Source organism: Emydura macquarii, unplaced genomic scaffold (assembly GCF_026122565.2).
Source record: "Emydura macquarii macquarii isolate MOO-44397 ecotype Brisbane River unplaced genomic scaffold, CSIRO-AGI_Emac_v2 contig_1253, whole genome shotgun sequence".
In the NCBI taxonomy this organism is placed as follows: domain Eukaryota; kingdom Metazoa; phylum Chordata; order Testudines; family Chelidae; genus Emydura; species Emydura macquarii.
The window spans coordinates 71622963-71648319 of NW_027131390.1; the positions used below are offsets into that span (position 1 = coordinate 71622963).

At 38.8% G+C, this 25357-nt stretch overlaps 1 protein-coding gene across 1 annotated transcript in view; it reads left to right on the forward strand.

The window, feature by feature from the left end:
* Positions 1-25357, forward strand: part of NFE2L2 (NFE2 like bZIP transcription factor 2) — a 41525-nt gene that overhangs the window by 6892 nt on the left and 9276 nt on the right. The window contains exons 2-4 of the mRNA XM_067549184.1: positions 23226-23495; positions 23684-23779; positions 24073-24255. Coding sequence (XP_067405285.1) covers positions 23226-23495; positions 23684-23779; positions 24073-24255 — 549 coding nt within the window. The remainder of the gene's footprint in view (positions 1-23225; positions 23496-23683; positions 23780-24072; positions 24256-25357) is intronic.

The window sequence follows — 25357 nt, forward strand, 5'->3', positions numbered from 1 at the left end:
CAAAATGTGTACACAGTCCTGTGTCCTGCCTTTAAATGTGCTGAGAACCTACAATTACAATTGAAATGAATAGAGGCGTGAGTGCTCAGCACCTCTGAAAATCAGGTTCTAAAGAACTCAAGTTTAGCACCTAAAGTTAGAGGAGATGTTTGGCCTAAATGACTCATTTGAAAAATGTTTTTGAGAAACCAAACTGGGAGAAAAAGAGAACATTTAGTGTAGACAAGGAGCAGCTGGATTATCTCGCGTGCATGGAAGAACTAGAACCATTTTTATGGTAGTGTGTGGGAGGCTTGTGTACATTTCCCACCAATGTTTCAATGGCAAGAATAACTTTGGCTTCTTGTTCCAGCTTTTCTGAAAAAGTGGGGAAAGTTTACATTGGCTTTCAATCAACAATGGAATATTCCTTGCTCAACCATCAAAGCCAAAATATGTAACTGAAAACGAATGACTGATCAAATTAGAATACTTACAAACTGTATCATTTCCATTACCCAAAATCTGTTCTTTTCTTTCCTGTTAGGTCATTTCCCTTTAGAACTCACCAATGCCAGAGTATTTACTGTTTGGCAGATAGTGCTGCCTTTGTGGTCCTGACCTAAATCAATTTAGTAAGCAAGGGTGGGAAAGGTATTAATTTTCTTAAGTTTCATGGAACCTCTGTGGAATAGATGGAACTACCTGGTCTGAGAAGTGGAAGAAGAAAATTCTAATGAACACATGACATTTCATTTATCTACTTTTAAATTATACCATTGTTCTAGTGATAATTCCTAAACTTTATATTAGCTTTGGTCCTTCAACAAGAAGCTGTAGAGGCTTCTCAGAAGCATAAAAAAAGCATTGATGAAAGGATTGTCTTAATAAAATAACGCCAGTCTGTGGATACATAAACATGGTAAATTGACATGCCTAAGAAGGAAGATGTCTCTCCATTAGACAAAAAAGACTATGCATTTGCTTCTTATTACATCAGAGCTATGCAACTTTTTAATGGAAAGGGAGGAAATAAAGATATTTAATTTTAACTACACAGTAGCAAGACTGTTGCCTGTCTTGACTATAGCAGGGTACCATACAATGCAGTTTCTAATCAGTGTTAATAAATAACACATTCACACATCTCTCTGCATCTGAATATTAAATCAAAGAAACGAGGAATGTCAGGGAAGGTCTAGTTATGTAAAAATGTCTTTGGGTTGGGTAATGGGAGGGTTTTAATTTGCTTTTTTTTCTCCTCATTCAAATGATGCAAAGATAAGGTTAGTATTGTTAAACCACTGAATATAAATGTGCCAGCTTGTGAAGGTTCGGTGTATTTACAGTAATTGTACAGGCTGACGTTTAGTGCAGCACAAGTCTCAGCAGTAACTGTTTGGGCTTGAATTAAATATTAATCCCCTGCTGCTGTGTTTCAATTGCAACCAGCAAAAAGTCCTCCAAAGTCACCGGGTTAATCACCTAGTTAAAGTTTATTTTGGACTCTAGAAGAATCACATTCCAACCCTAAATAATGTATTAATTTACTTTAGCAGGTCCTTAAAAAACAACAACCAGAAACATTTTATTTTTAAAATCTATTCATTTTTCTGATAACTTTCTCTGTCAAACTTGAAGATTGTACATATAGCATGTGGCAAACAGCAAATTTAGGTAAAGGGAAAGTTACAACGAATTGTACAGATTATTTTTCTTTGTAATAATCTAGTTTAACAGGTTTTGGAAAAAGTTCATATACTGCTTATGCAATTTTTTTACTTAATGCAAAAAAGAGTTAGGTAAGAGTAGTTGAACACATGAAATTGTAAACTTTGCATTTTCAAAGGAGGGCGGATTTACAGTAGAACTTTAATACTGATCAACAGCAATCAACCTAATAGCTTTATTATGTTTGTTTTACTGAGCTAAGCAATTAAATCAACCAGTAAGACATGTAGCCAACAGAACTATAGCAGTAAGTATATAAATATGTAACTACATTAAAACATGAAAGCACGTTGAGTACTTTATCTCGGAATTTCTTTGCTTGTTTTCTCTTCAGACTAGTCTTTCATCTTTTTTTATTTAGAGTCAGCATTTGGGATGGAACAAAGCAATGGCAGCAAAAGCAACAGTCACTCCTTAACTGTTGGTAATACGTTTACTAACCATAAGCTTAGGTATTGCTGAAGTTTGAGAATAATAGATTACTTACACAATACAGTAGTGAGGCATGTGCAGTGAAAACCTTAATTCTGGATTTTGTAAATTAATTTTTAGAATTTTTATGAAAAGGGATAGAGTAAGGTTAAAAAAAAAAATTAGAACAAGAGGAAAGCATGCATTCCCTAAAGGAGTTCACTATTTTATTTTGTTTTAGCTTGTATCCTTGACACCCGAGAGTACATGTTTTAAACAAAGCCCTTTCTAAGCAGGCAACTGTCTGAAGTCCTAATTAGGGCTGTGAATTGGATTATAAAGTTATTTGGATAACAGAGAAATTTACTTTGTCATCAAAAGTGGAGAAGGATGGTGGTGTAGTTATGTGACCTGTTCAGAGATGAACAGGTTTTTCTTTTTTATTAAGCCTATTCTGTTTCCAGTCTCCAGCCATTTTTAAATCTTGCTAAAATATTTGCTCAGATTTTATAATCGACATTTTATTGTACCCCTAGTGCTGATAAACCAAAACAGTGATTGAATACTTGTTTTTATATCTGTTTTGTATTTGGTTTTATGTTATTGTCTTATGTTCACTTCATCACAATTAGCACAAAAATGACAATTTGTTGCATCAGAGTATGGAAATGTTAATAAATGGGTCTCATGGGTTTAATATAAGCTTATTTTTGGTAACAGTATAACTGCTCCATCTCAAAATATTCTTTAATCCCTTGCACAGATATTAACGTGACTGAGTAAAATTCAGAGCTTATACATAGCTTGGGGTAATTTATATGTTGCAAAGCTGGACGAAGACGTAAATTAGACAGAACAATTTAGATTGAATTTGGCTTAGTGTAAAGTTAGCTCCCTGGTTGGAAAGTATATTAAAGACTTTTTGGGAATGATACTGTGCAAATACAGTAACTGTCTGTATCCTTAGTAGTGTCCCTTTACAGAGGCCCTAAACATAATCAACTCTACAATATTGCCTTTTTTTTTTTTTTTAAATGCCCCTGTGATATTGCGAGAATGGAAAGCAAAATGCCAAAGCAACTTAATCCTAGATCAGTAGCTGAATGGCCCTCCAACAGCTATGGGAGTATTGTGATCTCCTGACCTACTTCATTCTTGTGAGTGGGCAGGGGATAAAAACTGATATGAAATCTACTCTCTGAAATCCTCTGGGAGCAGGACTTTTCTGAATTTCAGCCCTCTGCTACCTCACAAGCATGGGGAAAGCTGTTAGAACTGTGCAATGAAATGATGGCCATGTACACACTGTCAGTTATGGTAAATCAGTTTCCTATTACACACATTGCTTAGAAGGCTAAAAGCATATACAGTACTGTAAGGATCATGATGGTTTGCCTACATTGACTATATACATTTTAATTTCTGTTATGTCCAGTTTCCAACTTGACAGTCGTCCACATCAAACAGCCACATTTGGTGCTATTTGGGAACACTGTCAGCAGTGTTAGAAAGGTCAATACTGAAATAATCTCTTGTCTTGAGGTGGTCTCTTTAGGTCAGGGTAGAGGCACGTTACTACAGGGAAGCCTGTACTGCCCCCAACTATTTTGTACCTATTTTATAGACAGAGGACTTCACTCTTCAAGACAAACTTCATTTTTTAAAAATGAGCAATAAGACTCAAATGGAGGGGAAAAGAAAAAGAAATCTTAGCTGAATTTAATGGTTTCTCAGTGGTATCACAGCCCCAAGTGGTACACAGTCTGACTGAAAAATGTCAAATTTCCAGGATTTAAAACAGGAGCTGAAAATTAAATTTAAATTATTTCAAACCTTTTCAGGAAGGACCTTTGTTTCTGTGTGACATTGAATACAAGTTACCACGCCCTGCAGTTTAAACATTTTATTACTGATATTGCATGTTATATTTTATAAGTCTGATATAATCCAGACAGAGCCTCTTGCAAAACATGGTTTGCATACTTGACAAGTTGACTGTGCTTGTGTGTTAATCTGTCAAGACACCATTTAAAAAAATCAGTTTTGTTTTATTCTTGAGGGCTTGTCTATTTGCTGCATTTGAGATTAATATCTCATTATGTTACTGTACATTGAAAAATCATCACATAAGTCATCTAAAGAAAAGTTGCTATCATTAAATGAAGCTATTCAGTCTTTTCATGGTTGCTTGGTCATAACAAGCTAAGATAGAAAATTCCTTTTATTTTTTAAAAATGCTTGTGACTTCAGAGTGGTACTTGCCGGCTTGCCACTGCAATTAGAATGGCACAGTTACTGTGCCACTGGAATTGATGTTGTTTGAAATATCCTGCTCAAAATTTACAAGCGGCATGGCATAAAGTGGTCAGGATTTTCTATCTGCCCCTCCCTGCTATTGGCATTCTACATCTCACTATATTGGACCTTCAGTCCCTTTATCTTCTGGCAGTTTCCCAGGGTGATTGATACCCGCTGGGCAAGATGCTTGGACACTTTGTCATAAAACAGGATATTCCAAATTATGTTTAGTTGCACCTATGTCACCATATGACGCCACATATTAACAAGTGCCCTAATTTCTGCCATGGGCCAGCTTGCAGCATTTTTACAGGCTGGATACTGCAGATCTGTGCTCCAAAAGGTGCTTTGTAACATAAATGAGCTCAAAGAAGGGGTTGTGGGTCAGAGTTATGTGCATCATGATCTAAACATTGGTGCAGCTCAGTTTCCACAAGTGACAGGATTCTAGGAAAGCTTGATCTCAGGCAAATAGTATACACACACTTAACTAGAGAAGCCCCTCAAGGAGTGACCGGTATACTACGGAACAGTGGTAAGTGCACTGATTATTCCTTTGCAGCTGCTATGCTAGTGTTTTGTCATCTACACTGATATTGCACTGGTAGAGATTGGCACAGTGGTGGATGCTATGATGGTTAGACTTCCTTAGAGCAAATGTAGTCCAGCCTAGTGGAGTGATTACCTGTGCACTGTTTGAAATTCTGTGTGGTCACATTTCTTAAAGTACCATTATGGAGTCTATACGTTGCACATTAAAATTCACTAGGGTAGATGAGGCCATACGTAAGGTAGCTCTGAATCCAGGAATTTAGAAGATGTGCTCTGCTTCTAAGTTTCTGTAAGCCAAACAGCATCAATTCAAGGAATTTCCACTGGTACTTCTAACATCTTTGAGCAAAATAGCTGTTTATACATCAGTCTACACAGATTTTCAACAATAATTCTGTAGAAGAATGGTTATGCACTTAAAAGTTGGTAAGAGGTTTACATTTACAGCCTCAAGTGATGCATCACTAGTCAAATACAATATGAAGCAGAAACAAATTCACCTGATTTTTATTCAAAAGTATAAATTATCTTGATGGTGATTTAGATTCCTAAGTAAATTCCCAAATCCTCATTATAGTTGAGGCTGACAGCAGAAGTACTTTACAACATTCTAATTAGATTATTTTTAATTTGAAAAAAGTTGTTAAAAGTTAGGAAGTTCAGAATCAGAAACGTCTGACAGTTGGATTCTGAATTTCTAATTTGGCCGTTTGGGCTACAAACCTGGCAGATAGAAATACACAGTGTGTTGTTATATGCCTTATACTGGCATAACATAAGGACAGGCATTTTAATAGAAAGGAACAAACAGTAGTTTATCTTGTGTTTCATAACTCTCTCAAATTCTATTTGGGAATATAATTTAGATGTAGGAACCTTGGTTCAGTTCCTCAGCTGTGTAAATTGGTATAACTCAACTGAATTTAGTGGAGCTACACAGATGTATCCCAGATGAACTTCTGGCCCCTTTCCATCCGCTGCATTAGGAACTTGGCCTTTCCAGTCCAATCTGGGGAGTCCTTGCTCATCTTTTAGCTCCTGTGGATGTCTATAGATATCTCTCAATATTTATTTGGCTGATAAAAGGAAAAATGGCAGCCATTTAGGTAATTAAGTTGTTGATGGAATTGTCACAAATCTCTAAATATAGTCCAGATCATTCTGTAAGATCTCTGTACTGTTTACATCAGAAACATAGAATTATTGTAAATGCAACTAGAAGTGATAGTCTGAAAAGTAAGCTTTTAATAAATTGTGTGTGTTGTGGCTGAGAATTAAAAAAATCATGAACTGTGAACATACTTTAATATTAAACTCTTGAGCAGAGATTTACTTTAAAATATGTTTAAAAGAGGATTAATCTTTTATAATGTGAATTCACTGTGCTGCCAAAAACATTTAGCTCATGGTTTTTAATGACAGCCTATTTTAAATCTAATTTTCCTACTGTTTACTCTGGCACAAGGAGGTCAAGTAACTTGCCCAAGGGACAGAATGATTCAGCCTGAATTAGAATTTGGGATCCTCCTTCTACTGTATTTTCCTGAAGCCTCTGATCTACACACTATAATTCTGTTCCTTTGCCTAACACGTTGTTTCTAATTTTAGCTGAGAAGAAGCTGAATTTCTGCCTTCTTCCATAGTGTCTTCTATTGGAAAATTAATACAAGTACTTATAGAAGTGATCTACTAAATAAAAGCTTATCTTGTTGACTTGCAACATTCAGCACACAAACCATAATTTGTCAGCAGATATTCAGTACAATTGTGCTTATTCTGTTTTTACATCAGTAAATTGCCATCCTTCAGCTCTTGAATAATATGCTTAGCATTCACTGTGCTGTTGTTGTTGGTAATGTTGCCACATCTTTAGGGAATGCAAGCTTTCTAAAGAGGAAGCAAGATAAATATGTTTCTTCTCCTTCTTCTGCTCCCAAAGTGCTTTTTTGTAAAGTTCTTTCACTTGTTGTAACAGTGGTGTCAACCGTAAGAACACCACTAGAGTCGTCCTGAAGTGCAGCATAGCTTACCTCAGACCTCACCTGTATAACATAGCATACAGAGGGTGAAGGTGCAGAGGTAAGATCATTTATGTGAACCACAGAGGAGGAAAGAGATGGACAAAGCAAGGAAAAGAGGGAGGAGGAGAAGCCAAGGATGCTGTATCTGGGGATAACCTTTTACTACCATGCAAGAGACTTACTCAATTCACCAGCCCAACCTCTTTCTTCACTTAGCTGGCTGTGCTGTGATGACAGAGAGCTTGACACTTGTAGGGAAATAAAGACTTCTTTAGCGGAGCTAAGAGTGGTATTGATGAGTTCCCAAAGGAATTCCATCTAACTTTCTTCAACCAAAGAAGGTTGTTGTGATAGGTGGTAAAGGGGAAAGGCTGTATAAAATGGGCTGTGGTTCTGAGCTCTGACAAAAACTGGTCTTATCTTCAAGTGCCATTCTCTTTTGCTCTATGCCAAAAAAAGGCTTGTGATCACTGTCCTATAGGATACAAAATAACACTGAAAATGTATAAAGCTAGGCAGTACTGGTTTGGGGAAGAACTAGACTTTCTTGATCTTACAGGCTGTTTGTGTTCTCTATCATAGTTCAACATTGAGTATGACCTACCCTACAGAATGCACATTGGAGTGTCTTATCAAAGTGCAGCCAGCAGTTGTGGGAGGTAACATGTTGCAGCCCTAGAAAATGTTTAAAGTGTGCTGAAGTGTCCTCTTACATTGTTTGTTTGGGGCACTCAGCCAGCATTTGATTTTAAGGTTGTACCTTAAAACAAAGCTGCAGGTTACCTTTAACATATTTATTGTATAAATGTGCATTATAAATGTACAAGCAATCAGTTTCTGCTAAGATAATAGATACAATTATTACATAAAAATAATAAATGTTTAACAGACACTGCATTGAGTGGCCTTGGGTTTAAAGTCTCATGATTTCCTACCTTTTTAAAGTTTATTTCAGTAATGAGTATTTGTAAAACATCTTATTGTGACTGAAACGGATCTTGGGAGTAAGAAAGATGTAATGATTGCCAACCATCTTGTTTTGGCCTGCCCAGATCTACGGGGCCTGACTCATTCGCCTTCTCTGCCCCTTTTTGTGGGGAGGCAGGGAGCAGAGCAGTCCCAGAGTTACCAGTTGTTATTTTAGGAAGAGATATGAGAGCAGATAGTTCAGCTATAGGAAGAGCTAGGAGGCAGAGAATCGTCCATGCATCCTGGGAGGTGGCAGCAGGATAGGAGCCTTGCAAAGAGACGGGGGACAGAATCAGCTGATTTGGGTTGAGGAACAGGCTCCTAGGGGTAAAGAATTGTTTGATTTATTTAATTTGGGTGCGTGGTCTAAGAATCAGTTTTAAAATGCATAGATATACTGGAACAAGATTAATTCCTTCCTTCCTTATTCCATGGTAATAAATTGAGTACTATGCAGAACCTTTAAGAAGTGAGGACATAAAGACCCATAATTTTATAAAGTGCAATAATGGGCCTAACGTTTTCCTGCCCAACTGCCATGACTGTGTGCACTGGTGAGGTATTTGCATTTGCACTCTAACTTTTGACATGTTGGCAACTTATGTATCATTAATATTTGGTTCTTTTGTCTTATTTTATCTGGGTGGTTTTAACTATACAGTGCCTTTAACTGGACGTGGAAACAGCAAAGATGGCAAAGGTTAAAGTTATATAACTATTTCCATTCCAGATCCCTCTTTTTATCACTCATAGCTTTCTGAAAGTTTCAGTTTTTGGGCAGAGGATTTACACAATAGGTGTCATGAAAAATTAATTAATTTTATGAAAGTTTAAACAAAAAATAGTTAATCAGTTTAAGACAATGAAAAGAATAAACAAAATATACTCTTTTCCTGTTACGATGAAAAACCTTCTTGTAATATCTCCCTCCCTCCCCCCCCCCCCACCGGTGTGGTTATATCAATTGCTGCAGGCAGAAGACTGAATTTTGGTGTGGAAAAAAGTCATCCATGAGAAGTGCCATTTCAGTGAAAACTTGTTTTGATCTGACAGAGTTATAACTGACTGGGGGAAAAAGCCAGCACTTCCAGCAAGTGCAGTAAGGACTTGATCCTGCTTTCATTGAAAGTCAATGACTTCTCTGGGTGCAGGATTGAGCCATAAATAATTAACAATGCCAACATGAGGCTGGCCAAGTGTGACACTAAAAAAGGCTGTGCTATCTGTGACTGAATGGCTGACTTGCTCCATGTTAGTGAGTGTTTTGTGAGGAAAAACTGGCACAGTGCCAACTATGTGCAGGACTGGGGCTCCTTGCTGTGGGCCTGCTAAAGTCTCTTCACTAAGGCATTCTAGTGGTGGCTATCCAAACAGCTCCATGCTGTGGATTGTTTTCCTTTTTTCATAGAAAACAAAGACCTGTGCTAAGAGTATATGAAGGTTGCAGTGTTAAGGACTCCAAGGTTATGAATGATAGTAAAAGTTGATGTACAATCCTGAACTCTGCTCTAACACATATGCATTATGGGCTGGCTCCAATACACAAATGCATATTATTTCTACTATAAATACTATTTCTCAAATACAATATCGTACTTCTTTTCCATTACTTTGGGTACTACAAATGCATATTTTCAAGTATTGTGTACCACTGTGTATTCTAGGCATTCATAATCATAATCTTTATGAAAAGTACACAGTAAACTCTAAGTATGCTACAGACTAAGTATATAACTGAGTAATAATGAAAGTTTGCTCACCTGTTACAACTGTCTTTGTAGGTAACTGTGTCCCCAGAATTGCACCTAAGGAACGCTACTATGTACTTGCTTATCCTGGAAAATTAGCTTTGTAGCTCATTGACTCATCTGGATTGCACCTAAGGAAAACTGTACTGTTGAGAAGAAAATGTATAGTGTAAACATGAGTGTCAACAAAATTAAATATCTTGGGGAGATGTTACATGTGGATTTAAGGTTATTACAAATGTTATGATGTATTAATTAAAAAACAGTGTGTGATTGTCTTTTAAAAGCAGGTTTCAGATTGGGATAAAAATAAGTGGCGGTACTTCCTCCAGAGGTAGCTTCCATTCAGGTGACAGTTCTCTCTTCTATCAGTGCTATTACTTCAGGCTGTTTGAAGCTTCAGAATAACAGTGCATCATATTACATTTAACATTTTGAAGGTTGTATTTTTAATTAACAGGGCTAGAGATTTAAAAAAAAATTTTTTTTCAAATGGAACCTTAGCTTTTGGAGGACAGCCACCACGAAAAAGTGTCAACTTGCTGAGATGTTGAGAATGTTCTAATTCTGTCTCTGATGTAAAGAGATTATTGTAACACATAAGTGGACAGAGTTAAGTCTGCCACAAACATAACTTTATCTTACACCGTCTTGTGCTTTTATTTTGGCTGCATGTATATATGATGGGCTCTATTGATCACAAACCTACAGTACTGGTCCAACTAGTTTGGAAACATAATAGAATAGCATCATGTTGGAACTTGATTCAACTTTGTGGAATGGACTCCCATACCTAAGAATGGAAACTGATGAGACAAAGTTCTGTGTGCTAGTGCAACATCCAGCAAACGGCATGGCTAATCTGATTTATGTATAGGATATTTAATGTTCAGAGGACAGTACTTCCTTATTTTTCTAGTTAAAAGTCTCCTATGGTACAAACAGGAAGGGATGAGATGAATCTTGGTGACAGATGTTGATTTTACTACTAAAACTCCCCACTTTCATCCCTACAACAAGGTATAATGTAGCAACCCATCTACTGTCTGTCTCATGGACAACTAGCACTGGCGAGGGATTAAACTGAACCTCAAATAACATAACAAATAATTTTATACTAGTGTGGTGAAAATATTTATTTAGACCTAATTTTTTCATATATTTATTTAGAATCTCTGTAAGGACAGATGTGTTCTTATATTTGAGTCAAAACAGGCGGATCAAAAAATTTGGATAATCCTGGTGACAATAGTGAAAATGGCAAATTCTTTGCAGTTCATTAGGTTCTTTATCTGGTTATATATTCATCCATCTTACATCCAGGAAATCAAATCTACAAGGACAAAAAGTGTTCTGTAAACTGGCTGGATCATGCTTCCCAGATGACTGCACCATTATCATAAAAAACTCCTTATAGATAAACCAATCAATAACCTGCGGCAGTGTCCACACATAGTACATGCCTGGCTAGGTATAGCAGGATTGCTAGAAGACGTCATTTAACAGGTGATTATTTTCCAAGTAAATGCAGATTCAGTGTCTAAAATGGACTGACATACAGACAAATGCTTCTGTGTAGTTATGATGCAGATGGCAGCAATTCTTTAGATGCTGGTGAATTAAAATGTGTGTTTTATAGTGTTTATTTAACTTAGTATCTGCTTTTTATGTACCTAAGGATGTAAATAAAGCTGGCATTTATTGAATGTAATATGATGTAGGCTTGTACTGAGTTTAACTTGGAAAGAAAGCTGCACTAATATTTACTTTCCTGAAGTACAGTAGGTCTCCTACTGAGATGGCTGCTATTCTAACACCTTTCAGAATAGAGTTGTGTACTGTACATAGTGATTAGACAGCTGTTACAAAAGTGAGCCAGAATAGAACCGCTCAGTCCACTTGCTGTTGCAGCAGTGAAGGATTTTGTTGCTATATCAAACAGGTAAAAACTAACGAAGCCCAACCCACTCTTTAACAAATCCTTTTGTCAGACCCACCCAATTTCCTTATACAGCTTGTGTAATCTATATACATGAGTTCTATTAGCTAGATGACAAAATCATTTTGTAATACTGCCAGTAAAACACACAGTATAGAAGTAACACGTCTCTGTATCTGTTCAGCTGAGAGAGGGATTCTGAATTTGGCTTAAATTTTAAAAACTTATCTGAACTTTAGCTTGGTAAAACAGAAATCTGTTTAAAAACTACTACTAGATACAGATTCACTAAACTTATGAAGACACATATTTAGAATGTATTTGATAAGACTTATCACATAGCAAAATGCCAAAGAATCTGCTGGAAAAATCTACAGAAACTGGCAAAATTCCCTACACGTATCCATTAGCCTCACCAACTGTGTTCAGTTCTTGTATAGTTCTCAGGGAATGCAACACTTGGTATGAGAAATAAACCTTTTACACTAGTACCTAACTCTAAGGGTAGGCCTACACTAGAAGCTCTACATTGGCACAACTGTGCTGTAGCACGTTTGGTGAAGACACTGTATGCCATGCTCTCTATGGGAGAGTGCTCTCCTGTCAGCATAATTACTCCTTCTCCATGAGAGTTGGAAACTGTTGGCGGGTGAGTGTCTCCCACCAACATAGCACCAGTGTGGACAGCACTTAGGTCGCTGTAACTTGCGTTGCTTGGGGGGGGGGGGGTGTCTTTTTCACAGCCCCAAGTGATGTAAGTTAGATCAACTTAAGCAGTAGTGTAGACCTGTCCTGAGTAAGATGCCAGGGTCCAGAAATATTATTCACAATCCAGCCTGGTGACTTGGAGCTAGATCCACAAAGGGGATTTAGGCATTATAACATTGAGCCTAACTTTAGGTGCTCTGACATCTAATGGAATCTACAGTCCCAAATTAGGCACCTAGGCTGCCTATACAATGGATAGGTATCGGGACTTAGGTGGCTGTGCACATGGCCACTGTTGGATTTTTAGGTACCTAGGTGACTTTATCAGTGGAAACACTGATGCCTATAGAGTAGATAGGATCTGAGTTTTGGATGTTGGCACCTACAGTGGCAATTAGGTGCCTAAATCCCTCTAGCCCTTGATGTTCTGAACAGTCTTAGGAGAGAGTAATGCCAATCATGTAATTACACTCTTGACCAGCAGGGAGTGCTAATGAGGCAGTATACTCTGCCCCAGGCATGCAGGCAATTTTTAAGGAGTAACACTGAAATGGGAATTTGTATCTCATTTGCAGACAAAAAGGATGGTGACCACAATCATGTGATGCTGTGTGTAAAATATATTAGTGAGAAAGAGGAGAAAGGAAGTGCCCTTTTGTTCCCTTTCTACGTTCATGTGGTGGGGATGGTATTCCTTGCCGACTGGGGTCCTGTCCTGTGGTTGGCATTAGGTGGCTTCAGCTATTAGGGCAAGAATGAAACTGGGCCTGCACATCGGATTGCTTTATCACCCTAGAATAGCTATTCTTTGTGGTCAGTCTTATGCATGTTACATTCTTTTTTTTTTTGGGAGATCTGTCAGTAGAATGACAGCCACCTTGTGGCTGCGCATGGCAAAGCAGGCTATCCTACCAACAACTGCCATCCCTGCCTCCTCTTGTGATTCAGGGTATGTCTACAGTATGAGCACTGCAGCTATGCCACTGAAGTGCCTGTAGTGTAGACACTTACTACAACGACATAAGGGATTTTTCCATTGCTGTGGTAAATCCATCTCCTTGAGAGGCAGTAGCTAGGTTGTCAGAAGAATTCCTCCATTGACCTAGCTGCAGTGGGGGTTAGGTTGACCTAACAACATTGCACAGGGTATGAAATTTTTCACGATCTTGAGAGAAGTAGTTAGGGCTGCTTAAGTTTTAAGTGTAGCCCAGGCCTTGACCCTCCAGCCAGATCACTTTAAAGTCTCTCTCCCTCCAGAGCAACAGTCCCACCAAAACCACCCCCTTTGCCTTGCATGTCCTAGTCTCCCAACTGCGAACCTCCCTGTACTAAACTAATTTCAGGGCTTTCAAAAGTCCTTATCCCCTTATATCAGGTGTTTTCATGCCTCTTTCCCTGGTGACATCTAGGGAAACCCCGGGTCTCCCTCTCTTCTCGGTTCCAACCCAAGGACCTTGTAGTGAGCAGGCAAGATCTGTCTATTAAGACCAACCCCTTGCTATCTCCCTGGGCTTCTTTCAACCTCAGCTTCTCAGTAGGCCTTTCTCCACAGCTTCCTGGATCTACTGTGTACCATATCCACAGCCTGTCTAGGTTCACCCCTGTTTCAGGTCAAGGGCTTGGAGGGCTCCCTCTGGAGTCCTCTAAAAAGTCCCAGCTGAAGATACAGAGTTACACTAAGTTTAGCCCTCCTCATGCATGACCTTTCATTCCTCTTAAGTGTCCCCTGCTCTATTCCTCACTTGAACACTTCCTAGGGGCTCTCAGGAAGTCCAGATCCTTTTATCAGGGCTCATCACTGCGGCCTGCTTCATGTATTTCCTGACCTTTTGCCAGAGCTGCTTCTGAGGAGAGAATCATAAGGCCTCATAAAAGTTAACAAGAAAACATTCTATAAATACATTAGAAGCAAGAGGAAGACAGGGTAGGCCAGTTACTCAATGAGGAGGGAAAAACAATAACAGAAAATGCGGAAATGGCAGGGATGCTAAAAGACTTCTTTGTTTCGGTTTTCACAAAGAAGGTTGGTGGCAATTAGAGGTCTAACATAGTGATTGCCCGTGAAAATGAGGCAGGATCAGAAGCTAAAATAGGGAAAGAACAAGTTAAAAATTACTTAGACAAGTTAGATGTCTTCAAGTCACCAGGGCCTGATGAAATGCATCCTACAATACTCAAGGAGCTGACTGAGGAGATATCTGAGCCATTAGTGATTATCTTTGAAAAGTCTTGGAAGACAGGAGAGATTCCAGAAGACTGGAAAAGGGAAAATATAGTATCCATCTACAAAAAAGGAAATAAGGACAACCCGGGGAATTACAGACCAGTCAGCTTAACTTCTGTGCCTGGAAAGATAATGGATCAAATAATTAAGCAATCAATTTGCAAACATCTAGAAGATAATAAGATAATAAATAACAGTCAGCATGGATTTGTCAGAACAAATCATGTCAAACCAACCTGATAGCTTTCCTTGATAGGGTAACAAGCCTTCTGGATGGGGGGAGGCGGTAGATGTGGTATACCTTGGCTTTGATACTGTCCTGCATGATCTTCTCTTAAACAAAACTAGGGAAATATAGCCTAGATTGAGCTACTATAAGGTGGGTGCAAAACTGGTTGAAAAACTGTTCCCAGAGAATAGTTATAAATGGTTCACAGTCATGCTAGAAGGACATAATGAGTGGAGTTCTGCAGGGATCAGTTTTGGGTCCCGTTCTGTTCAATATTTTCATCAATGATTTAGATAACGGCATAGAGAGTACACTTATTAAGTTTGTGGATGATACCAAGCTGGGAGGGGTTGCAAGTGCTTTGGAGGATAGGATTATAATTCAGAATGATCTGGACAAACTGGAGAATTGGTCAGAGGTAAATAGGATGAAATTCAATAAGGACAAATTGAAAGTACTCCACTTAGGAAGGAACAATCAGTTACACATGTAAAAAATGGGAAATGACTGCCTAGGAAGGAGTACTGTGGAAAGGGATCTGGGGGTCATAGTGGACCACAAGCTAAATATGAGTCAACAGTGTAATGCTGTTGCAAAAAAAGCAAACATGATTCTGGGATGTATTAGCAGGAGTGTTGTAAGTAAGACACGAGTAGTAATTCTTCCGCTTTACTCTGCACTGATTAGGCCTCAACGGGAGTATTGTGTCCAGTTCTGGGTGCCACATTTCAAGAAAGATGTGGATAAATTGGAGAAAGTCCAGAGAAGAGCAACAAAAAATGATTAAAGGTCTAGAAAACGTGACCTATGAGGCAAGACTGAAAGAACTGGGTTTGTTTAGCCTGGAGAACAGAAGACTGAGAGGGGACATGATGATAGCTTTCAAGTACGTAAAAGGTTGTTACAAGGAGGAGGAAGAAAAATTGTTCTTTTTAACCTCTGAGGACAGGACAAGAAGCAATGGGCTTAAACTGCAGCAAGGGAGGTTTAGGTTGGACATTAGGAAAAACTTCATAACTGTCAGGGTGGTTAATCACTGCAATAAATTGCCTAAGGAGGTTGTGGAATCTCCATCATTGGAGATTTTCAAGAGCAGGTTAGACAAACACCTGTCAGGGCTGGTCTAGATATTACTTAGTCCTGCCATGAGTGCAGGGGACTGGACTAGATCAGTGTTTCTCAACCTTTTAAGTAGCAAGTACCCCCTAACTTCTGAAAATTTTAATAAGTACCCCACCACTCAATTTTCCACGGGATTTGATATTTACAGACTAACATGAGCCATATGTTGGAAGAAGGGCTGAGTATATAAGGCCCTGATATGACAGATGTCAGATCTAGTGTGGGTAAGGTTATTACCTTTATACTAGGGGTGTGTAACTCAAGTATGTACCTGAGCTAGAGGTGATGTTGGCCAAAGCTAGGAGGCTTTGAGTAGCATGCCAATGCTGGGGAATATAAAGCGCTGCGCCAAATTTTATGGCATAGATTTGAGAGGAGGAAGAGAAAAAAACAGGAAAAGAGGGTAACTGGTGAAATCTGGGGCTATCTTAGTTCTCAATTTCACTGCTCAGCTAGAGCAGACAAGTTTTCTGAGCACTGGACTTTGAGCCAGGGAGGTGGGGTGCCACCTGGCTGACAGCCTGGGAGGTGGGCAACTGCCACCCAGTCCGAGCTAGGGCAGAGGAGGCTTCTGCGCCGGCTGGGAGCCAGGGATGTGGGCAGGTGGCTGCTGCCTGTCTTCAAGCCAGGGTGCTGGAGGCTTGGAGCCAGCACGTGGGTGGCTGCCACCCAACTGCAAGGCCAGCTCGCGGAACACAGCAGGCTGCCACCAGGCTCTCACCTTGGAGCTGGGACCCGGCGGAAAGCGGGGGGCTGCTGACAACCTCTCCCAGAAGCTAGCAGCTGCCACCCGCCTCCCAGCAGCTGGGAGATGTAACCAGGTGGGAAGCAGGGGGCTGCCACTTGCTTCCCAGCTGGGAGCTGTGACAGGGCGGGAAGTGGGCGGCTGCAGCCCGGCTTCCCTGGACTGTGGCAGCTGCTGCCCACCTCCCAGCTGGGAGTTGTGACTGGGCAGGAAGTGGGAGGCTGACGCCCGCCTTCCCCAGAAGTTGGGGGCTGCCACATGCCTCCCATCTGGGAGCTGGGACCGGGTGGGAAATGGGCTGCTGCCACCCATCTTCCCCAGAAATTGGCAGCTGCCACCTGCCTCCCCTTCACTCTGTTTTTCCCCAGGTACCCCCTGCCTGCGTCTTGCGTATTACCCCCAGGGGTACGCGTACCACAGTCTGAGAAACTATGGACTAGATGATCTCTCGAGGTCCCTTCCACCCCTATGATTCTCCACCAGGCTTCCTGGAGCCCCTCCTTTATAGTAGCTATCCAGCTCCTCCCCAACTGGGTCTTATCCTAATTTGATTTTAGCTCATCCTCCAGAAGCAATGGGGTGCATTAATTGAGCTCTCCAGCTCTCCTTAACCCTTTCAGTACCAATGCGGAGCTTACACCACATCACACTGTCCTACCTCCTTTTTGGGGTCTATGTGAAATGTTGCTTGTTTCTAGTGCTTTTGTTGTCTTATGGAAACTTATGAGGATCCCTCCATATTGTTGGGCATGACAGAGATTATTATATAAACTAATGTATGTTGTTGGGCAAGAGTATCAAATTGTGAGCAGCAAGTGAGTACACTTCTACTCACACCTTGAATGAGTTGAAACTGTTCCTGGAAGATTAATTTCAGACAAAATATATTAAATCATTCACTTTTAAAAATTGATATTCCTGGAGTAGTGGTGTTGATAGGGAGGGGTTTAGTGGAATATTTCATCCAGAGGATAAAATCAGCTAATCAATATCTCTTCCTCCTCGTCCTTGGCATACTTTAGAATAGCTCAAGATAACATTCCTAGCAAAATTTATTTAACACTGGGCAATACAGACAAGATAACTATGTAATTATAACAGATCATACTGGTAACTGTATTTATAACTGTGTATATAGCAAGAGCTTGAGTGTGTTGAATATAGCAATTATAGCATACTGACAAACAGTATGAGCCTACACTTTTAACTAATGAAATGTTCAGAGGTGCATGATGGTATCCGGGAAGTTCTAGATTCAGTCCATCAGATTATAATTATTTTAGCTGGCACAAGCTAAAAACATGTTGAGATAACTATGGTAAATTGACAACCTGTGGAATAAATTGTTTAGAGAAAAACTTCAATTTGACATTGGGAGAGAAAAATAAACAGGTTCATCCAGAGCTGGGGCTTTCTCCCTCTGCTGGGTTCATAGCCTCTGTAAACCATCCCTTCATCTGTTGCTCCAACTTTTACTTATTTGTGTATGTGTGAAATTTTATCTTGACATTTTTTCAGATGTTACATCCCATAATTCTTTGATATACCATTTCTATTAACATTCCATTTGGGATCTGCCAAAGCTGTCCCAATTTGTATAGGGTTCTTTGTCACAAAGGATGTGACTGTTTAAAAAAACAGCATTAATATGCCTTGTCAGATGGGATTAGATAATAACGGTTTGTGAAAATTCCATTTGGGATGGTGAATTGTTTTCCAGGATGACACTTGTGCCATTGGATGTTTCCATTTTATCATCTCTACCTGTAAATTGAATTAAAAATTCAAATTGAATTATTGAACTAAAAACCCAAACCCAACACAAAGAGAAGTTTTTAAAATTACTGTTTTAATCACAGAAACCTTCCAGTCCATGAAAATAACAAATACAACATGGATATATATTTCAAATCCCTCTCCTTTGTTTAGCCTACTGCTAATATGTTTCCTTACAAGCAATGAGTTAGTCAAACTTTGCAATTCACAGTTTCACATAAAATGTATAACAGACTACCCAGATGGCAAATGGTGATATGTAAATCTAAAACATGAAAATTTCCACTGGGGGCCAGATGGCAGCTTAATGTGAACTGTTCAACATTTATGCTTATTTTATTAAAACTGCCTTTACAAGTCCAAAGCTTTATAAGTTAGCGGTGTACTTTGGAAAAGACTCCGGAACAGCATATCACTAAATGAACAAAAAAATAAACACTGAGTAGAAGGCAACTTTTGCTTTGAGGACCATGGGAGAGAAAAGCAGATCCATGTCTGACTGGAAAGGTAGTTTTTCCTCCATTTACAGATAGGTAAAGAAAAAGCCCCCCAAATCATTGTTAGCTTGATTTTCAAAGGTACTGAACACGCACCACTCCATTTGAAGCACAGAATGCTTGGATTGTGATACCTAGGGATGTAGCATACACACTGAATAACCTCATGCTTAGCATTTTCCTTTAAAACATATTTTTGAGCTGTGGAAATTTACTTTTTAGATTAAAAAAAAAAATCTAATCCTGCAACCTTAAAATCAGTGGGAGTTTTGCTGTTGACTTCAATGAGAGCAGGATTGAAATATAAGCCTAAACTAGGGAAAAATATCCATGATGAAAAACTAGTTCAGTCAATAGACTATTTTCCCAATACTGAGATGGTCTAGCTTTTTCCTTGGGCATTCCTCTTTTTAGCTTTTGCCAGAACAATTATTTCTTCTGACACTATGCAAGAGCTTACACAACTGAGAAAAGAACAAATGGCCACTTGTGAAGTAAGTCATGTGATGATAAAGCACGAGGGCCCTTACAGTAAACGCCTTCTATATTAAGGATGTGGTAAGCACCCTTCTGAAAAGGAGCAGTGACGTATGTACCATTTATAAATCTAATATGGAATTCTTAATGCATTTAATTTAGTTTGGACATTAGTGTGCATCTGCTCCTTCTGTCAGCACTCCCACTTGAACCTTTGTGGCTTAACATATCACACACACAAGTTTGTAGAAAATATCTGTTAGTTAGAAAATAATTAAGAGTCAGATAAATATATTAAAATATGTTATTTTTTAAAATAGCTTTAATCAAACCACTTTAGAGTAGATTATGTTAGGGGTTCCCTATATTTTGACCTGACGCTTTGGAATAATATCCAAAATCCTGTACATTTTCTGATAAGGCAATAATTGGTTAAAAGTTATAGAATATTTATAAGGCAGTCTTCATTTAAGTATCTTGCTAGTGGATATTTGATACCTAAAATAATATCTTGAGTAGAACATTACCCTCCCCTATGAACAAAATTTGCTTGACTTTTTACTACTGTTAAAAAGGATAATTATCTTGAATTTATTGCATCTTTCATGGCAGTGAACTCCCAAGTCCTTTTCTTTTACAGACTACATAGAATTAATTTTGTCTATCGAAGCACCTCAAGCACTTTTTAGGATAGGTGCAGCTTTTATAAAGCTAAGTAATCATCTACAGAACAGAACACAGCAACTGTGTAACAAAACATAGCAACACTGCACAACAGTTTTGGATAGAATTCAGATGTGCAGAGTGCAATTAACAGTTTGGAATGCAGTCAGGACACTGGGCTACCCACTCTTATGAAAAGTGGGAGATGTTTAGTGACCTCATGGTCAGCACTCTGACTTGATTGTCCAAAAGACAGCCACACTGAACCTCTTCTGTTATTCTAGTGCATTCCTTCTAAATTATTCAGAAGAATAATATTGCTTACAGAGACACCTAAACTGCTTCTTTGAGCAGCTGGGGGTGCTTTGGAGGTCTCTCATCCAAGTAATGATCCAGATTAGCACCAGACCAAACATAGTCTGTGGACCCCCAGGTATCTGCAGACCACAGGTTGAAAACCACAGTCCTACAGCCATCAGCCATGCCACCTCAGACTGTGGGCTTCTAAAGGGGTCCATGAAAAGTGACTATGTAAATACAGTTTCAGATCCCAGAAAATACATTCTGTTTTTCTGATCAATCAAAACTATGTGAATATCCCCACCTACAGGTCAAAACTCGGAAGTGTTGTCATTACCATGGAAGCCCATAATTTAGTTGTGTCAAATGCTGTGCCAGGTACCTGCAACATTTATAGTTGAATTTTGTTCAGTCAATTTTCAGTCTAAGATTTCTATGGTAGGGGTCTGCGGACCACAAATTGAATTTCCAAAGGGGTCCGCACCTCCATTCAAAATGTTTTAGAGGTCCACAAATAAAAAAAGGTTGAAACCCACTGCTTTAGGAGCTGCATATACATATTAAAGCCATGGGTTTCTCCTCTAAAGAGAACAAGGTATATCTCCCAAATGCTCTTTTTCTGATCAGTTTTGTTGTTGAAATTTAAACTGAAACTGATTAACAGTTCTGTAACTCCAGTAGCCTAGAGTGTTGGAGACCAGGGAGAAATAGAACTCTGTTGATTATCTCATTCTCACACGTCATATGAAAAATGTTTTAAAACAATCTGTCATGGTGTGTTGTAAATGAATAATTTAGAAATGTGCCCTAAAATCCAGATCCTGCAGTTTTATCCAGAACATATTGCAAATGCTCTGACACTAAAAAAGAGTTTCAAATCTGCTACAAGAAAAGAGGGTGAGCAGCTGGTAAACTACTGGCCCTTAATGAAGCCATACCATATTACAATATCTCCAATTACTGCACAATTTAATTAGTTCATTTTAACCTGCCAATCTGGAGAGACCAAATATAGTCTTGGACAGCCATTGTAATCATTTTACATTGGTGACCATTAAAGCAGAATTTGGGCTTTTACAGTACGGTATATTAAATATTTATATAATCTATGTAAATATGTAGTAATGCATATAATAAATAAACCAATTAATTCCAACCAGTTCCTTAATATTGGTAGAAATCACATTTCCTTTTAACCTTAAGTATTGCTGCTAATGGTACAGAGAAAATGTCAGTGAATTAATTAGAGACTATTGAACTGATCTGTTTTTCAAAATGGACTCTTATTTAGATTTTGGCCTTAGACTTGATAAGAAAGAAGTCTTGTATTTACATTACTGTGCTCTGTTGAAACTAGTTTATAAAGATAAGAGAAAGTTATTGGTTTACTATTTTGGCAAGGTAAATTATCCCAAGCAGGGAGTGCTATCTGAACTGGTACAATTTTGATTTAATTAAACGAATGTTGGTGTAATATTTCAGTTGTACTAACTTGATGTAAATGCCCCGGACTAAGCAGTGAGTCTGCAAGTGTCTACTACTGAAGTGTAGTTTAAAAAAAAAAATCCCTGAAATCGCTGAAACACACAGTTGCTTTATCGCTTCCATGCATAAACTAGTCTTTTGCCTTTTTTAGGTATATCACACACATTAGCACTATATGTCCATAAACTATGTTCCATCATCTCAACTAATTTCTTGCTTAATGATTTCTTGTGATGTTAGATTTTGTTCACACTAAAAAATACCCAGTTTCAGCCTTTAAAATTACTCAATATTTGAACACTAGAAAAAATGCATATTGATGTATTTTTCATTAACTAAAAAGGAAAAGTATATAACCAAACAAAATCCACTAACCAAGTGGCGTTTTCTGAATAGTGGAACTTAATTTAGTTACATCCTGAGACATGATAAAATTGCACTTGCCGAATAAATATGTATGGGAATATCTAACTTCAAAGGTAGTTGCCTCTTTATAAACTCTCTCTATTAAGTGATGAGCCAGAACCACAATTGTCAGAACAATTTGGCACCTATTGATTTATACAAACTGCTAATCCAGCTCTAGAACACTTTTGGTCTGGTTGACCTGGTGTAACCTTTAAACTACAAATCTGTAATAATTAAACACACAATTATGAACAGTAATGCACATTCTTCCAGGTACAATGGTGGTAAGATTGGTGACTTTGAAATTCTGCAGCCTCTAATGAATATTCATTTTTAATAACACAAAGTAACAGAACACTCTTAATTTATTTTACAATATGTAGATAGTGGTTAATTTTCATTACTCAGCATCTTACAATATATGTTTAGTCAACTTTGAAAATTTTATGAAATGCATGCAGAAATAATTCAGCCAACTGATGTAATTAAATGAAGTCACATGTCTCTTAATTCTTCCTCTACCTCCATACTTTCTAACAGCTAATTAAGTAGGAAGGATTTGTTTATGCCCTTTTGGCTCGTTGACAAATTACCACATTTCCCAAAGTGTATTCCTTACAATAACTGACTGTAATGTTTTGATTATTGATGCTCTATGAGTAAACATTTTGTGTTTGTGCGCATGCGCTTGCTACAATGATAAAATAACCTATTAATGTATTTAATATAAAACTGGAAGCTGTTTTAGACAACAAAAACCATGGACGGAATTAGAAGTAAACGTACATTTTGTGTGGATGATTTGGTAGGACTGAAGGAACAAACTTCCGACAGATACATGAGTTTACCTGTTTAAAATAGAATTATTATGCTTTATCATTTTAAACCAATTTTGCTGTAGGGGAGGCTTTCTTTTAAAACGTATCTTCTTTCCTGTCCATAGGACATGAACTTGATCGACATTCTTTGGAGGCAAGATATAGACCTTGGGGCAAGACGTGAAGTTTTTGATTTTAGTCAAAGACAGAAGGAGTATGAACTCGAAAAGCAGAAGAAACTTGAAAAGGAGAGACAAGAGCAGCTCCAAAAAGAGCAAGAAAAAGCTTTATTGGCTCAGCTGCAGCTGGATGAAGAAACAGGTGAATTTGTTCCCATTCAGCTTGCCCAGCACATTAAGTCAGAAAACACAGACACACCAACCAATTTTTCACAGGTAAAAAACAGTAATTTTTCTTTTATGCTGATATATATTATATTTGTGTCTTCATTTCTCCTTCATGTGACTGAGATAGTAAAACTGCTGGTTACCTAAACTTAGTTTCTATTTGTTGATGTAAGGGAGGAATCTTCATATTCATCCAAAAATAAATTAATACATTTTTCCATATCTTTCCTACATAGAATACACATATTCCAAAACCAGAAGCAGAAGCCTTGTCTTTTGATGACTGCATGCAGCTTTTGGCAGAAACATTTTCATTTGTAGATGATAATGAGGTAAAATATCAACCCAACGCTTAGCATAGTAGTTTGGGAGGGGGAGATAATGTGTCTGCTCTTGGACAACTAATTTGCAGCCTTTTTATTTCTATTATTATGATGAACAGTCTCTTCATTGGATATATTCCCATTATTATATTATATGTTGGGCAAAAGACAGTGATTTATATGCATCTAATTCTCTTTTAAGGGGACACCTGTGGATCTCTTATATGGGAATGATACAGAGTGCACCAAGAATAGCTTTTGCTTGATACCTTTCCAAATTATGTATCTTTATAAAATTCCAGATTTCTTCGGCTGCATTTCAACCGCTGGTACCTGCTCATGTAGATAGCAACCCAATCTTCATTACTTCTAATCAGACTCACCCGCCTGTATCATCAATCCTTCAATCTCCAATCCCAGATGTAGACAATATGCAAAACATAGAGCAAGTTTGGGAAGAATTATTGTCCATTCCAGAACTACAGGTAAGTGTTAACGTAAACAGCTGCTGAAAGAATGGCAAAATATTCTGGGAGAACATCTCAAAAGAATTCAGAACAAGAACAGTGCAGTCATTCTTAAGGAATGGTAACATGCCCATCCAGGTAGTAACTGCAGGGATTTTGTAAATCACCCTATTCTTTAATAAGAAATACATTAAGCATCTAAAATATAGTTAATCAAAAGCCCCACCCACCCCCCATGGCCAATCAGCTGTTTGGCAGTGTCCCAGGGCCGACAGTTGCTCTAGCCCTGCCCCACAAAAACACGGAATCCGTGACCTCTGTGACCAAATCTTATTCTTAATTATGGTTCTTCTTCGAGTGCTTGCTCTTGTCCATTCCATTGTAGGTGCATGTGCGCCCCGTGCACGGTTACGGAAAAATTCTTCCCTTAGGAGATTCCATAGGACCAGCTTCGGAGCCCTCTGGAGTCCTGCATGCATGGTGTGGTATATGAGGTGCTGCCGGCCCTGTGCCCCCTCGCTTCCTTCTTTCTGCCACTGACAGTTACTGGAACTGCGTTCTTGGTTGCTTCAGCAAGTGCCTCTTAGCTGTAGCCTTTGTTTTTATAGGTACTTGTTAAGTAGTTGTTAGATAGTCGTTAGTTACTGTTGTAGTAGTAGATAAGATAGTCCCATTAGAGACCACCACCTGGTGTCGGAGTATGCCCCAATCTCCAGGCTTTAAGCCTTGTAAATCCTGCGGGAAAGCCTTCCTGATTAGTGAACCCCACGAAGACTGTTTGAAGTGCGTTGGGGAGTCTCCTCGAAAGGCAAGTGCCGCATCTGCAAGGCATTCAGACCTAGGACCCAAAAGGACCGAGATATCCATCTAAAGGCCTTATTAATGGAGGCGGCCCTGAGACCGGCGTCAGAGCCATCCCACTCCCTTTTGCCACCGAGCACTATGTCAGTGCAGAGTGCTCCATCGGCACCGACTCCATCAAGGCACCAGGCTTCCTCTTCTCTGCAAAGGAAGAAGCCCAGGAAACAGTGTCCAGCAGACAACTGCTCCCCCGTGCGGAAGAAGGCAAAGGAGGCGGGGTTGAGCTCCGGGGCAGCTCAGAGCCAGTGTGCCGAGCAAT